Below are 15,256 nucleotides of genomic sequence, written 5' to 3'. Positions count from 1 at the left end.
CTTTCTGGCTGCTGATTGACATGGGGAAGCACTTGGTGTGCACAGGGGATTGCTGGTTGCTCTGCTTTGCATAGTGTGTTTCTCGGTTCCTGGGGAAGTGAAACGGTTTACAAGTCCTACTGGTTTGATCCATTAACTATTGGGGGGACAGTGAAAAACTGCTTAAATAAAGATGCAATTGAATAGAAGGGCTCCATGAGCCAAAACAGAACGTGCAGCTCTGATGAGAGAACAGATTGAGGATAAGTGAGGAAATTGAAGCCCAAGGAGTTTCCTTTAACTCAGTAATGATCATGTGGGGTTAGGCAACTCGAATTATAATTACCTCTTTCTATTTCTTTAAGCATCAGTCACAGAATCACAGAATCACCCGGGTTGGAAGGGACCTCAAGGATCATGTAGTTCCAACCCCCCTGCCTAGCAGGGCCACCAAACACACACATTCAGATCAGGTTGCCCAGGACCCCGTCCAACCTGGCCTTAAACACATCCAAGGACGGGGCATCCACAACCTCCCTGGGCAGCCCGTTCCAGGGCCCAACCACTCTCCTTGTAAAGAACTTCCCCCTAACATCCAACCTAAATCTTCCCTCCTTCAACTTCGATCCAGTCATTTCTCTCCTTTCCTTTGAACCTGCATGGAATAGTTAAGCTGCATGGCGAAAGTGAGAGAGGGACTTAAAAGTGAAGTAGGGCCCTGGAGTTAAGTGCTGACACAGCTTTCAAGTGCAAGTAGTGGAGACTTGGATATTGGCAGTGCGTGACTTCTGGTTCCTCTAGCTGCTATTCCTCTAGAATTGTTAACGTTATAGATGTTAGCAGAACACTGATTAGAAAATAGTTATGCATCCCAGTGTTATTTCGTGTACTGATAAGCTGTCCTTGTCTCAGTTTTTCCCCAGTGTTGCTATCCTGAATTGCCTGTGGCAAGTGGAAATCCCTTTAAAAATTGCTCGTTACAGACTTTCTAAGTAGATGCACCTATCTTGTCCTGTTCTCATTATATTTCAGTTCAGTAATGGAAGAATAGCAACGGTCGTGTGCCTTCAAGAATGTTCTGCTTAACAAGATTAAGCTACATTCTAATGTTAGTGCTTGAGATGATGAAACTTGAATACTAATTTTTTGTTTTGTTTCTTTCAAGCAAATGGTTATGAGCCTTAGAGTTTCTGAGCTGCAAGTACTTCTGGGCTACGCAGGGAGGAACAAGCACGGACGGAAACACGAACTTCTCACGAAAGCACTGCATTTGTTAAAGGCTGGCTGCAGTCCTGCTGTACAAATGAAAATCAAAGAACTCTATAGGCGAAGGTTCCCCCAGAAAATCATGACACCTGCAGACTTATCTCTCTCCAGCGTACACTCAAGCTCCATGCCAGCAGCTTTGTCTCCATCTACCATTCCACAGCTCAGTTACGATGGCCACCCCGCCACGTCACCATTGCTCCCCGTTTCGCTTCTGGGACCTAAACATGAACTGGAACTCCCCCACCTCACATCTGCGCTCCACCCTGTCCATCCCGACATCAAACTTCAGAAGTTACCTTTTTACGACTTGTTGGATGAGCTGATAAAACCTACCAGCCTAGGTAAGCTTGCGTTGTGATATGTTTGTGTTAATGTTTGTGACTGTGATAGTGTTTGAAGATGGACTTTTTAATAGATGGATGAATTAAGCTGCTAATGCAGCAACTGGTTAAATATTGCATCACAGCAGTGTTTAGAGAATTGCTATTTTTGGTAACTTTGGGAACAGATTGTTCTATGCAGAGAGACATCTTACGTAATGCTCATTAGTTGCTTTAGCCGAGCCATTAAATATGGTTCAAAGTTCCGTTATGTTTAAGGGGTGAGTTTGAAAAGAAACAATTGAACCTTAGGAAAAGGAACTTTAAAAAAGCAAACAAACTCCACAACTGTTTAACTTTAAAAAAACAAAAAACACGCACAGAAAAATCCCTCAAAACATAGAGCTTAATGATTAAAAAAAAAAATAAAAAATGAAGTACTCCAACAACCTTGAGTAAGGCCCACAAAGGTCTTCTCATCTGTGCTGGGAAGGAATGCTGTGCTATTTGCCATGATCCCTTATGGACTGAACATCCGAGTTTAGGAAGACTTGTGGTTCTTCAGCTGTTGTGGCTTCTTTTCTTTAACAGTTTTTGTACCAAGGTATAAATCTCTTGGATAGCTGCTGAGCACCAGATGATGCTTACAGAGCGTTATGTAACAACGTGGGTTTTTTCTGGCTCTGACTCCACCTTGCATTTGTGAGCACGGCAACTTTTAATACGACTTCAATGCAATAGTCCTGTTGATTCCTGGAGAGGCTGCTTGTATGTTGGAACCTTCTGCCGTCTTGAAATCCTGGTGAAGACTCACAGCGAGAAGAGTTGGCAGGAGGGGGAGATGGGAGGGAGAGAGTTGGGAGGTGGTGGGGCGTGAAAAGATTGTCCTTTGCAAAAGAGATTCCTTGTAAGCAGAAGTGAGCAGGTAGTTTATGCTTGTAGCCTGCGCTGCCGCAGGGCTGACAGGAGTCTGCTGTGTGAGCGAGTGTGGTTGTGTGCAGGCTTCTGCAGCACGTTGCACAGTTGTGTTTTGTTTTAGCTGTTGAATCTGAGACTGTGAGAAGAACAGATGGCTTTTGATCCTCTCGGGTTCTGGTTCAGATATTGTTTTCAAAGGTGTGCTGTATCTGTTCAGTTCTAGTCTGAAGTCTGATGGATTGATAAGCGTTCCGGGCGGTGTTGGTGCTAAAGGACAATTAGGTGCTCAGAATGTGTCTCATCACTTCTACGTTATTACTACTTAAAAATAACACTGTCATTTCAATAAGACATCCCGATGCAGGAGTTATGGTTTGCTTTTAGTCCTAGATGTGGTAAGAACACTTTTCTGTCAGTGCTGTGCCTGACAAACCAGCCCTGAATGAGGAGATCGTAATTCGTGCTCTGTCATTTCTTACTGCTTGAGGATTCATGTACAATAAAATGTTTTTTCCCCTTGGTGGACTCTGAGTGCCAGGGTAAGAAAATGCGAGTGGGTGAAGCTCCAACCAAGCAGTTGAAGTAATCTCTGCTCCTTTCAGTTGGTGTCAGGTCTTGTTCTGGGATTTTGTTTAGCATGTGCATCCCGTGCTGCTTATCTGAGGCAGTACTGGTAGAAAAAAAAAAAAAAAGCTGTTTCTTCCTGTGCTTTTTGGGAAGAATGTTTCAGTGTCCATGCGTGTGAGCAGCGTTTGTTTCCTTTTGTAGTGGAAAGCAATGCTTCTGCAGATTGTGAAGTTGCCAGCTCTAAACGTCAGGAGGATGTTTTAAAGTAATAGATGTATGTGTCGACTGGAGCAGAAAAATAACGATTGGATTAGTAACCAGGGGTGTGCAGCTCTGTGCACTATTGCAGGATTGCGGGTGGTTGAGGTGGGAAGGGACCTCTGGGTCCTCCTGGTCCAACCCTTACCTGAGCAGGGGGACACAGAGCAGGGTGCCCAGCACCGTGGCAAAACAACTCAGAGCCCCTGTGTGTCATCTTCATCTGTGCATTTACGAATACTCGAACAGAAAGGAGCTCCAAGTGATATTTTTTAATACTCGCCCTAAATGGTTTGGACATTCTTCTCACTGTGGCAGTGCACGGCTTTCCTCAGATATCCAATTTCTTGGTTCTCGGGTTTTGTTTTCAAATGGCAGATGCAGACTGTGAACATTCAGAACTTTGTCATTTGGCCAACATTTTGGGATCTCCTGCTTGCTTTTTCCTGACAGGTTCATTATGGGATGGTTATAAGAAACTTTGGTTTTTTTTTCTTCATTTTCTTGCACCGCGAGAACTATGAGATGAGCTGCTGAAGAGTTTTGAATGAATGTCTCTGTTCTTAGAATAGAACCTGTCAGAATGGTAAAAGTACGTGGGGATGAGTGCAGACTCCATTGGTTTGAGGATTTTTGGATTCTTCTGAAAGAAATCATTACGTATGAATTCGGTGGATAGCATCTTTGTATCTGATTCTCTCTTGGTCTTTCCCTGTTCAATGTGGGGCTGCTTGAAGGATTGCCTGGAGGAGTCTTCTGTGCCATCAAGAAGTAATTATTAATTTGGAAAACGATAATTTGACAAAGCTTGGGGGAAGGGAGTTGCACAGCAGGACACTTGAGTATGCATTCTGTGCCCAGATATTCTGTGCAAGTAGGCAGTATGCAAGCTAATGTGAATAACAGATAAGGAAATTAAATTTGCTAACTATTATTTTTAATGTCAAGAACAAAAGAAGGAAATGGATGTTGCCTTCTTATACTTGCTTCCTCAAAATGTAGCTCTGAACTGCAATAAAATCTGCATGCTGACAGCTAGGTGGGCAGGATTCATTCACAACAGGGAAGAAAACAGTGCTTTATCAACCCCCCTCCTCCTCACCAGCAGCAATTACTGAGGGTCTCATCTTTAGCATGGCTGGCTGAAATGGCTGTGACAAGTTAATGTTAGAAGGCTGTTGGCTATCTTTATTTGTGTTTGCTGTGCAGCAACCCATAAAACCCCCAGCAGTGAGTAGGATGCTCCCAGAGTCGCCTAACGAGTTGAACGTGTAAGCACAGCCCTGCTGCTTCAACCTGCTTGTCTCTGAACAGCTGACATTAGCACCTAGATCTGGGTGGTGGTGGGACCCCTCCTGCTGCTCTGCTCACTTAGGTGCCTTGTTTTGCTTCCAACTGTTCCAACTGTATAACTCCTACACAGCTGCTTGGAGCCTTGTGGCTAGTGCTGCTGGTCACGGTTCTGCTGCCTGGGCTGCTGGAGGTGACAGCGTTTCTGTGGTCCTGCGAAGGCTGCCTGTAGCCTCGTTTAGCTGAAAGGAAGAGATCTCTCCAAAAGGCAGCAGAGCTGTGGAATTTATCCATCTTTTGTTAGTCATCATCCTTGCAACATTGAGAAGGAGCCCGTATTGGGTATTTTTGTGTATGAGCCAATTCAGGATACTCATTGCTTGTTCTGAAGGTGTGTGGATGGATGTGTACTCTGAGCTCTTGCAGCTCTAATGAGAAGTGTGAGCACTCTGCCTTGTGCTGAACAGCCATTTCATGTGATTATATGAAGATGTTTCGGAGAAGGAGATCCCATTTGGCCTTGATGAATGTATGAAAGCTGCTTATTATTTTGACCTTTTTTTAATAGGAATTCCTTTAAGTTAGAGAAATCTTGCTTCTTAGTTTAAGAGAAGCTGCAGCTTTCACTGTATTTTATTTTCAGCCTTCAGTCGCTGTGCATAAGCTACTAATTGGTTGTTTTTTAAGAATAGGGCCAGTTTTCTAAAAGTAACTTCTATCACACCGATAGATCTCTTGTGTGGTAAAATGTTTACTATGAGATGAGTAATGAGTACCCGAATTCTGCCAGCTTATTATGGAAGGAACCTTAGATTGTTAAACAACATCTTAAAAATACTTCTTGTTACAGCATATGCCATTTCTAATTGCTTTAGCTGTGTAGTTGTTCCAAAAAACATTGTAACTAGGCTACGGGTGTTTGTTTACCTGTGTGTAGTGGAAGATTAACTTTTTCTTTTCAATTTAAAGGATGAGGGAGGTTATGGGCTGTGCCATTCTGTTTTTATGAAGCTGTCTGAACTCCACGTGGGTGATGGTCCTATGATTTGTTTGCTGTGTTTCCATGCTAAGTGATGTTTAAAGCACTGAGCCGTGGAAATGGGAATTTTGGCCCACGCATCTCAGCCTTCTGGAAGGAGGAGGCAACAATGTGGTGTTCTGGGCATCACCCCCACAAAGCAGCATCTCCTGCCTGCCAGCACCTGTGGGCCGTCTCCATTGGGCAGAAGGAGCTTCTGTGGCTCTGCTCAGGTTTGTTTAGGTCCCGGTGGAATTTCTTCATCTGTGGACTCTAACAGGGTTTCTCCAGAAGTCTGGGTTCTCCCCCGGTGCCTGCCCTCAGAAGAGCAGCTCTGCCTGGTGCTCACTGACCGGCAGTCACGCTCCACTGTAAATGCTCTTGCATTTACATTGAAACTTGTTTCACGTGTGATTGGCCGTGGTTATTTGGACATGGCACATTCCTGAAGGCAGAGCTTGCGTCTGGTCTGACCAAAATCTTTAGTGTGGCTGTAGTTCAAGTTACAGCTATTAAACAATTAAACAAATCAAAGCAGCTAGAAATCTAGGTTGGAAACTGGAAGAGTTTTGTTTGGCAAGTATTTCACCCTTCCATATATCAGCGAGCTGATCTGCTGCTCTGTGCAATCAGAATCATGGTTTATATGAAAGTCACGCTTTTACTGTCTTCTGTGTTTGTTATTTTTTCAAATGTTCTTTGTGGGAGGAAGTTCAGCAAAACCCTGCATTCTCAGCCCAGGCCGCGCTCCGACTTCCGGCTCTGCAGCTTCGGGTTGCGCAAGAAGGAGCTGGAATCTGCGCTCTTGTTTGTGTGCTGTGGCAGAGCAGAGCTACGGCGCACTGAAGTTTCTTTTTTGGGCTCCAGTTTTATTTGCATATGGCCTTCTTCAGGTTCACATCTTTCCGTAGTTAGTTTCTCTTAGTGTTTTTAAGTTTGGCACAGCTGTGCAGCCCTTGTGCTGCAAGAGGAGGAGTGTCAGTGCTCACTGTTCACCTTAGCAGGTGATTGTTGGCTCCTCACACGTGGAACTGAGATCACCCCGGTCCCAGGATCCTGCAGGATGTGGGTGCTTTCTGATGCCTCTGCTCTAGTGTGGATGGATCTAGAAAGCTACTTTACTTCCCGAGATCAAATTAAGATATCTTTTTGATAATTAAAGCTTGTAGTGGAAGGAATTATGGCAGACCACACTGTTGATTCAAAGTCTGAGTAATCCATTAATAATCAGTGAATAAAGTTTGGGCTGGCATCCCACTGAGGTGCTTTGAGGCTCGGAAGTGTTGCTCAGGTGTCATGAGAGGAAGCTGTGCTATACACATATGTGCTTTTAAGATTTCCACTTACAGTTAAGACATGGGTGTCACTTCCCAGCAGCATTTCCAGCTTCCGTGTCTTGAACAGCTTTGTTAACTTGGAATCTTGATGCTTTAATCTCTCTTGAGGATGACTTTCAGAAGAAGGTGGTGTGGGTTGCTCTAATTGTAGGAGAGAACTTAGTAGGGGTTCTTATCTGATCATAAATGTTGAAGTTACTTTTTGCCTTTCTTATTAGGATTATAAAACTTGATGCTGTCTTGCTGAGACCAAAAATACGTTAGAATCAGGGTAGGCAGTGCTAGCAGCTTGCTTGGAGTGCTTCACTGCTGCTGGTGCTCTTAGGAGCAGAAGCTTTTTCCAGCCTGAATGGCCGGTGATTTTTGGGGTCTACGTTTAGGTGTGTGAGTAAATCAAGGGACTTAAGCAGGGTGTGGAGGATCCAGTGATGTTCCTTGCCCAGCAGAGGAGGTCTGTGGGCCCAGCAAGAGCAGTGGTGAGAGGTAGAATGGAAAGGAGAGAGTTCTGATGCTGTTGGTCAGCATTGGATCGGTCTTGAAGGTCTGCAGGAGTCTCTGTTGCTCGGAAATGCTGTGATACGTGGCTGATTAAACATAATAATGCCTAAGTATGTGTCCAATTGCACTGGAAGTTCCAGCTGATCTATTCTTTTCATACAGTATATAATGAAGTGCCATAAAATAAGTGATATTTATGAATTAATTGTAGCCTTTGGAATATTTCCAGGCTATTTTCGTATGCGTATGTTTAGGCACTGTTTCAAATAATGCTCAGAAGCAATAGGCATAGCTCCATTGGGAGTGGGAAAGGCAGGGAGTAAAGAGGGCTTAACTATTAAAGGCGGTGACTTAAGCCAAGTGGAATCTGAAAATGATCTGAAGAGAGAAATGCTGCAGAGTGACCAGAATCCGAGGTCAGTTTTTCATCAGTTTTAAGCCCAAGAACTCAATACTGCCATTTCACAGTGGTGCAGTGTTCTGGAGTGCAGTTGTAACCCTTGGGAGTGGATGAGGAGCTGGCCACTGCTGTCAGGGGAAGAATGACTCGTGTCTTTACAAAAATACAGCTTTTTGAAGGGTTTTGATGTGCTCCTCGGCGTCTGGCCCAGGGTCCTTCTTCAACTGGGGTTGACTTGGCTCTGGTCATCAGCAGGGGGTTTAGGTTGGATCTAAGGATGACATATTTCTCCATCCTCACTGAGAAGAAAGGGAGAGGCTGCCCAGGAAGCTGTGCACACCTCATTCCTGCAGGTGGGCTGAGCCAGGTTGGATGGGGCCTTGGGCAGCCTGCTCTGGGCATAGGATGGCTGTGTGTAGTGGGCAGCAGGAGCCCAGGGCAGTGGGGTGCTGGGTTCACAGCATGGCTGCTCAGCTGTGGCTGGTGGCAGGGGCTCGATGCTAAAGGGCTGCGGTTGATAGAAAGGAAGTGTTTGTGTGTAAATGCTTGCATTACCCAGGAGCTTCATAAATTGTGGTGCTTTTAAAAGGGCAGCGATGTATCCTGAGGTGCTGCGGATCTCCCAAACGAGAAACGGCCTCTCATCATTCCTGTCCTGGGCAGCAGCCTGCTTTGTGCTTCGTTAAAAGCACCGTGCGTGTAAATGAGCCCCGTTCTGGATTGGTGCGAGGGGATTTGGGCGAGCTCCGTTGTGAGCAATATGGGCATTGTGTTACAGGTTCCCTGGCTTCCACTGCAATTGAGTGCGATTCAAAGCCTGTCTGAATTTTACCTTTTAAAAAGGTAAATGTTTTCTGTGCCTTAATCCGAATGCAGCCATTTTTGTCTTAGCTTGGAGCCGGTATATGACGTTTTCAGTGGTGCTACTTGAGAGGAGATGGAGCATAAACTGACACAATGCCTTCTGTAGCTGAAAAGAATAAAGAAGCAAAATGTCTGTCTTGCAACAAAATGAAGAATCTTATGTGTTTAGGGGAGATACATAAATATTTATGTGTTGGATTGACATCTTCTACAGTGTTTGGGTTTTACCGGTCAATATTTTGACAGATGTAACTGATGAAGATGATGTACTCTATTAGCTTGGTGAATGCCCAATTAACACCTCTTGTTCGGCTTACAGCATCGAGCAAAAATTTGCTGTAGTCCTGATCCTCCTGCTTAACTATTCCTGCGTTCAGCAATAAACATGCTACTATTGCATGCGATTGGTCAAAGGCCAATTCACTGATGGCTTTTCTTGTCTTCAGCTAAGGTAGAGTATAAAACGTAAGCTTAATTTTAGTCCAGATATGTTTCTGCATTAGAAAATAGCCTGTCCCCTCTGTGATCAGCTGGGTGAGCATGAACCTTAGCACTGACAGCACGATGGCCAGCTGCTGGTGCATCAGGAAGCATCCCCATGTTGATGGCGTAACGACCTGAGCTTCGTTAAAGGTTTGAAGGTTTCTGCTTTTGAATGGAAACTTAGAGCAGCTTTTTCTCGAGGCAGCAAGAGGTATTTTACTGCAGAAAGATTGCGTGGCTATTTTTAGCCCCGGGTGCTGGTGAGGTGGAACAGAATATTTTTAGAGCTGTAGAAAACGCAGCCACTCGAGCTGCCTTCCTTCATTCTAATGCCATGGACTTTTTCTGTGTCAAAATAGAGTAGAACTGGTAGGAAATGTTTTTTTACGCGTCATTATTATTAGTTATGCTCATTATCTCTTTAATATTGATATAGAATTTAAAGTGTTTTAGACCTGTGAATAGCGCTCCAAAGGATTACGATGGTTTTTACTCCAACTTTGAAAACTCGTTACTCATGTGAACCTGTCAATAAAAATGCAACAAACAAGGTGTGATTGGGGCACACTCGATACATACCAACCCCATCTGCTGCTTGGATCATTGCTGGAGTGAAGGAGGTGGAATAATTCAGCAGCTGGTGCTAGTGGTGACTTGGTAAGAGGAAAAAGAATTGCTGCACTGCAGTTTGTGCAGCTCGGTGTGTCTGGTGCTAACATCAGGGCCTGGGTGTGCTGAGTGCAGGTCAGTGTCAGCTGTGCTCGGAAGAGAACGTGCGTTTGGTGCCTTGCCTTCTCTGGATTCTAAGCTGGGTGCATTAGGTAGAAGTGAATAGTTGGCTCCAACACCTCCTCCAAAGCAGAGAGATTGCTGGAACAGGAGAAGTGGGTTTCCATATCGCTTGTCTGAAGCTCTTCTGGTTGACATCCATTTAATTACACAAATTGGCTTGGGAAGATTGTTATTATCCACGTTCAAACATCTACCTTTTCCAGTGTCTGAGTAATTCACAGGACTTGTTAGCAGTAATACATGCACGGCATTCCTTGAAATTATTGTGTGCATGTGGAGCAAAAAATATCCAGTAGGCATTTGTGCTTGGTACCTCTTTTCTGGGATGTGAAGGAAAATGGCCTACAAAGTAATCCTCTGAGCTCTGCCATTCAGAATGTGCGAAAGAAAAGGTTATAAAGCTTAATAATTTGTAATTGTGAGGGGAAAAATGTGTTTCTGGCAACTTTCGTAAGAATTTTTGTATTAACTGTCTTGGCTGTGTTCCGGCTTTATCAGATTATAAGTTCTATTTTAATCTGCTCTGTTGTCAGCTGGAGATCTTTCTCCCTCCCTTTGTTAAATAAAAGCTATTTGCAAGGCGTGGTTGGATGTTTTGCCATAAAAACGATTTTCTTATATAAAACTGCATTTGTATATTTCTAGTTGTAATTGAATTCCATTACTCTGAAAGTAAACAATGTGTTGATCTGGTTGATCTGCTTGGTTCTCCTAAACCCAGCTCATCTGCTGGATGAACTGGGAGCAGTCTGCTGGCTTGTCTGCCCTCCTAATTTCCCAGCTTCCAAAATCGCTTCCACGAGAAACACGAACTCCTTACAAACAAGGGAGTTTGTGTTGTCACAGATGAGCTTGGGAGCCTTACGCTTAGACGTGGAGCTGCTAAATTAGCTCCCTTTGATTTGTTTTGTTGAAATTTTCATGCATCGTTTGTAGGATAAGTAGATCTAGAAATAATAGATAAGGTTATAAAAAGATATGAGAAAACATATGGGAGATCAGAGAAAACCACAAAGAAGAAAAACATTTCTCATTTCCCTCTCAGAAGATGCTTCAGTTTGGTTTGCAGCCCCCCCTCCTTTCCTCCTGTACAAGGGGACAAGAACACATCCTCCCATCCTCCTCCCTGCTTCTGCCCCTGCAGCATTGTCACCCCAGCATTCCCCTCATACAAAGAAATGACCAGGAAAAAAAAAAGCCACCACATCTTAGTTTTGCTTTCCAGTGGCACACGAGGTGGCCAAAACAAAGGATGGGCCGAAGAACTTGCCCTTTTCCCAGCTGGTAGCAGTGGTGGGGCTGTGTCCCACGGCTCAGAGCCTGGCTTTGGGTCTTGGGTGCTGGGATGTCTTCCCTCTGCTTGCGTCGCTCAATCTGCCAGGAGTTCTGCATCCTTTGAAGATTAGCTTTTACGTTATCTCTCTTTAATTAACAAGTTGCTTCTTCCTTCTTCCCAATCTGACCCTGCTCCTGTGTGATGGCTTGTACACAGAAACAGTGTCCTGAAAACACTGCAGTGGATATTAGCACTGCTTTACAGCTGGGGAGGGTTGAGCAGCATGTGATAGAATGCACCTCTGACCACTGGGGACCATCAGCTCGTAGACTTCTGCTTCCATTTATTGGGGTGAGGGTGATAGCAAGCCCAGGTGGAGGTGCTGGAGGCCTTCTTGTGCTGTGAGCCTCAGCTGGCAATGTTAGAAATGCCCTACGTATAAGTGTTCCTTCAGGTAACTTAATGCTTAGAACAGTAGCTAATATTTTTACAAAAATTCTTGTGCAGCTGCTATTCTGTTGCTGGCCCCAGCCTACCACATGCTGCCTTCAAGGGAGTACCTGAGGTATCACCCTAAAGTTGTCTCCTCTGTTGGTGGAGGGTGAGTCAGGGCATGTATTAGAGTAACTCAGAAATGATACATTTGAGTGCTCAGAACCAGAGTTGTTGGCAACCTGGTGCCATTATTAAGAGCAGAACTGAATGGTGAACTCATCAGCACGTGTGTTGGAGTGAAAGCTGTAACCCCTTGGCCATTTCTGCAGGAAGGTGATGCGGGCTCCTGTTTGTTCCAGGCCGTTTCCTTTGCTTTGGATGCAGTCAGGCTTTGTGTCCTTGTCCCCCCCCACCGCAGGGGAGGAAGTGCCTTCAGAGCACTATTTTGGAGATGCTTAATGTTTCTTTGATTTTTCAGCAGGTGCATTAATTGTTAAACACTGTTTGTGTTGTTGTGGAGTAAGTAGTGCAGAGTTGAAGGACTTCAAAGCCAGACTTCACTGCTGTGTGTTTCGTGATTGCTGGCATAGTACATATTTGATGCATCTAACCTTATAAAATAGCTTCTGAAACTGTGAGAAGTTGCCTAGTTGTACTTTTCAGTCCCTCTGTATGCTTTTATGAGGTAACCCATGGTCTTGTGTGTTAAAGGAAATGAAGTGATTGAGAATTACCTTAATTTTTTCATTTAATATCAAATCCTTAATGTTGCTACTGTGACTGGTAAAGTCTTAAGCTGATTTATCTCAGCTTTGCTGTTACCTGCATTGCTTTTTTAATGTATACTTTATATAGAAATATAACAGTTGTTTATTGTTTTTATTTACAAGAGAAATCAAATGACAAATTCCATCTTGGCTCCAAAATTGCTTGCAAAAGCAGATGTGTATCAGATGATTGGGCTATAAATGTGTTGTGTATATATATGCACACGTTTTAACGAAAGGAGGCTGTTGTTAATTCTTCTGTATTTACTGTTTTAAGGCAATTATCTCTTGTTTTCTTCCAGCATCAGATAACAGTCAGCGATTTCGAGAAACCTGCTTTGCATTCGCACTGACGCCACAGCAAGTGCAGCAAATCAGCAGTTCAATGTGAGTTTGACCAGTGATGCAGTATTTAAATATTACAAAGTCCTTGAAAATACCCCAAACTCAGCTTACAACAGTTTTCATTTTAAAATGCAATCTTCAGTGTGCATAATGCTCACAGGGTGCTCGTGTGGGGAATTCTTTTCTCCTTTGTGTGTAAACTGATGGAGGAGAAAAGGGTGTGGAATGAAATACCTCTGCTGTGCTGTGGTTTCTCTTGCAGTAAGTGCTGTACAAATACAGAACTCTCCTACTTGCAGCCCCTTTTCACAGGTCAGATCCTTCATCGAGTTCTATGTTTATTCAGTATAAAAGTGTTCCTCACACTTACCATCAAAATTTTCTCTTTATCAAAAAAAGGAAAAGGTAGAGATCAGGTGAGGCTGTAACTGGTTTATTCCCTTTGAAAAAGAAGAAGCAGTCTGTATCTTGGGAGCTGTGTTTTGACTGACCAGAAGGGAAGCGCGGTGCATAAAGGGCTGTGCAGAGATCTGACTTAAAGCAGTGTCTGACAGGGCATTGGCAAACCTATTGTACAAACAGTGCATCTTAACCTGTTGTCTCTCTTTACCAGGGATATTTCTGGGACCAAATGCGACTTCACAGTACAGGTCCAGCTAAGGTATGTATTTGTATGGCCTGTTCTCAATACTGTGATTTTTTTTTTCTTAAATTACATTGTATTATCAAAAACTGTCTGAACTTAACTAGAGGGCCTGTCATAGGCTTCAGGATAGTATCTGATGGTGTCTACTGAAATTGGAGTAGGAGCAGTTGAAGAGACTGTATGTGCTGCCCTTTGTGAAACACTGGTCTGGAGTCAAGGTCAGGCTGGAGAAATGGTAGGAAAGAAACTTGGATGATCTATCTTTTGTAGTGAGAAGCTGCATATCTGAGTGAACCTGTTGTTAGGCAGACCCAGCCTGAGGAATTCAAGAAACCTGAGGAGGAGCCTACAGCCATCTTGACCTAAACCTGTAATCAGGGGGGCTTTCCTGCTTAAAGATCCATGAGGCTAGTTTGGGAACTGTATTTAGCATGTTTTCACAATTCAGTGGGAGGAAAAATAGTCATCCTAGGAAGAGATGGCTTTTAAATCATTTTGTTAGTGAAAGGTGATGAAGCTCTTTGGGGGGGTTGGACTCGATGATCTCTGGAGTCCATTCCAACCCCTACAATTCTGTGATTCTGTGTGATTCTGTGATTTGCTTTTAGGTTTTGTTTATCAGAAACCAGTTGTCCACAAGAAGATCACTTCCCACCCAATCTGTGTGTGAAAGTAAATGGGAAACCATGCAGCCTTCCAGTAAGTAAGATGTTATTTTGACATACATAATTGGATAGCATTGTTAAGAGCTGTCTGTCAGAAATTAGCCTGAGAATTTATCCTAACCTTTGTTTTCGCGTTTTGGAGCATTTGAATGAAGACAGATAGAGGAATGAAAAAGATAGTTAAGTAAATTGTTCCTCCTGAGACCAGCCAGCAGATCTAGGAGACTGATATTCTGAAAGCTTGACAGTCAGTTTTTGTTTGATAAACATCCTGTGAGTCTGGCTACCGTGGGGCTCTGTTTCGGAGATCACGTGTGCACTGCTGACCAGCAGGGCTGAAGAGTAAGGCGCAGACTTGGAGGACTGGGGCAGAGCACGGGGTTGGGCTGGGCAGTGTTAGCCAGGCACGTGCAGTGAGCACCGAGAAAGAGGTGTCGGAGCTGCCTTCTGATATTCCAGTGGATAGGGTTCAGATTTGCACAGCGTGGAGCAGTGTGTAAGGAAAAAGGAGTGGGGAAGCACGTGGTGTTTGGCTGTCTGATGTTCATGCTTCTTAAACTGAAGAGGAAGCCCGGTTCAGGTGGGACCCAGCAGGTATTGTGGCAGGGCTGTGAGGAGCGGGGAGGGAGAAGGTGAAACCACTCTTCTTCTTTTGCTGAGGGAGAAAGTCCTTTGATTTCTAGGGCTATCTTCCACCAACCAAAAATGGTGTTGAACCAAAGCGACCTAGCAGACCAATCAACATTACCTCACTCGTCAGATTGTCTACGACGGTACCAAACACAATCGTTGTTTCGTGGACTGCAGAAATTGGAAGAGTAAGTAACTTTGTTTGGTGTGTAATGGTGTCTAAAACTTACTGATTTCTGCTTGGCATCTGCTCGAAGGATTTGGAAGAAAAACAAGATTCATTGTGCAGGAAATACTTCATGGTTTCGCAGTGGATCCTTCCTTATATTGACTGTATTACTCTATCACTTCAGTCTGGGCTGATAAGGCATGCTCCCCTAGGTCAGTAGTCCTAGTTTTTATTGGTGTGAGCTGTCTCTCCTTACCTCTCACCCAGCTGTCTCTGTGAGTCAGGGCTCAGACAATTTGCTTGTCATAATGCAGGCACCTTCCTGGTTTT

At 44.1% G+C, this 15,256-nt stretch overlaps 1 protein-coding gene across 4 annotated transcripts in view; it reads left to right on the top strand.

The window, feature by feature from the left end:
* Positions 1–15,256, top strand: part of PIAS1 (protein inhibitor of activated STAT 1) — a 50,156-nt gene that overhangs the window by 18,685 nt on the left and 16,215 nt on the right. For all 4 annotated transcript variants that reach the window (XM_042824166.1, XM_042824167.1, XM_042824164.1 and 1 more), the window contains exons 2-6: positions 1,145–1,589; positions 12,774–12,858; positions 13,430–13,477; positions 14,071–14,161; positions 14,811–14,945. In XM_042824166.1, the coding sequence (XP_042680100.1) occupies positions 1,145–1,589; positions 12,774–12,858; positions 13,430–13,477; positions 14,071–14,161; positions 14,811–14,945 (804 nt within the window). The remainder of the gene's footprint in view (positions 1–1,144; positions 1,590–12,773; positions 12,859–13,429; positions 13,478–14,070; positions 14,162–14,810; positions 14,946–15,256) is intronic.

Source organism: Centrocercus urophasianus, unplaced genomic scaffold (genome assembly GCF_019232065.1).
Source record: "Centrocercus urophasianus isolate 14NV4802_14NV808 unplaced genomic scaffold, USGS_Curo_1.0 seq_23, whole genome shotgun sequence".
Classification (NCBI taxonomy): domain Eukaryota; kingdom Metazoa; phylum Chordata; class Aves; order Galliformes; family Phasianidae; genus Centrocercus; species Centrocercus urophasianus.
Note: the sequence above shows the minus strand (reverse complement) of the source record. Positions and strands in the feature narration are given on the sequence as shown.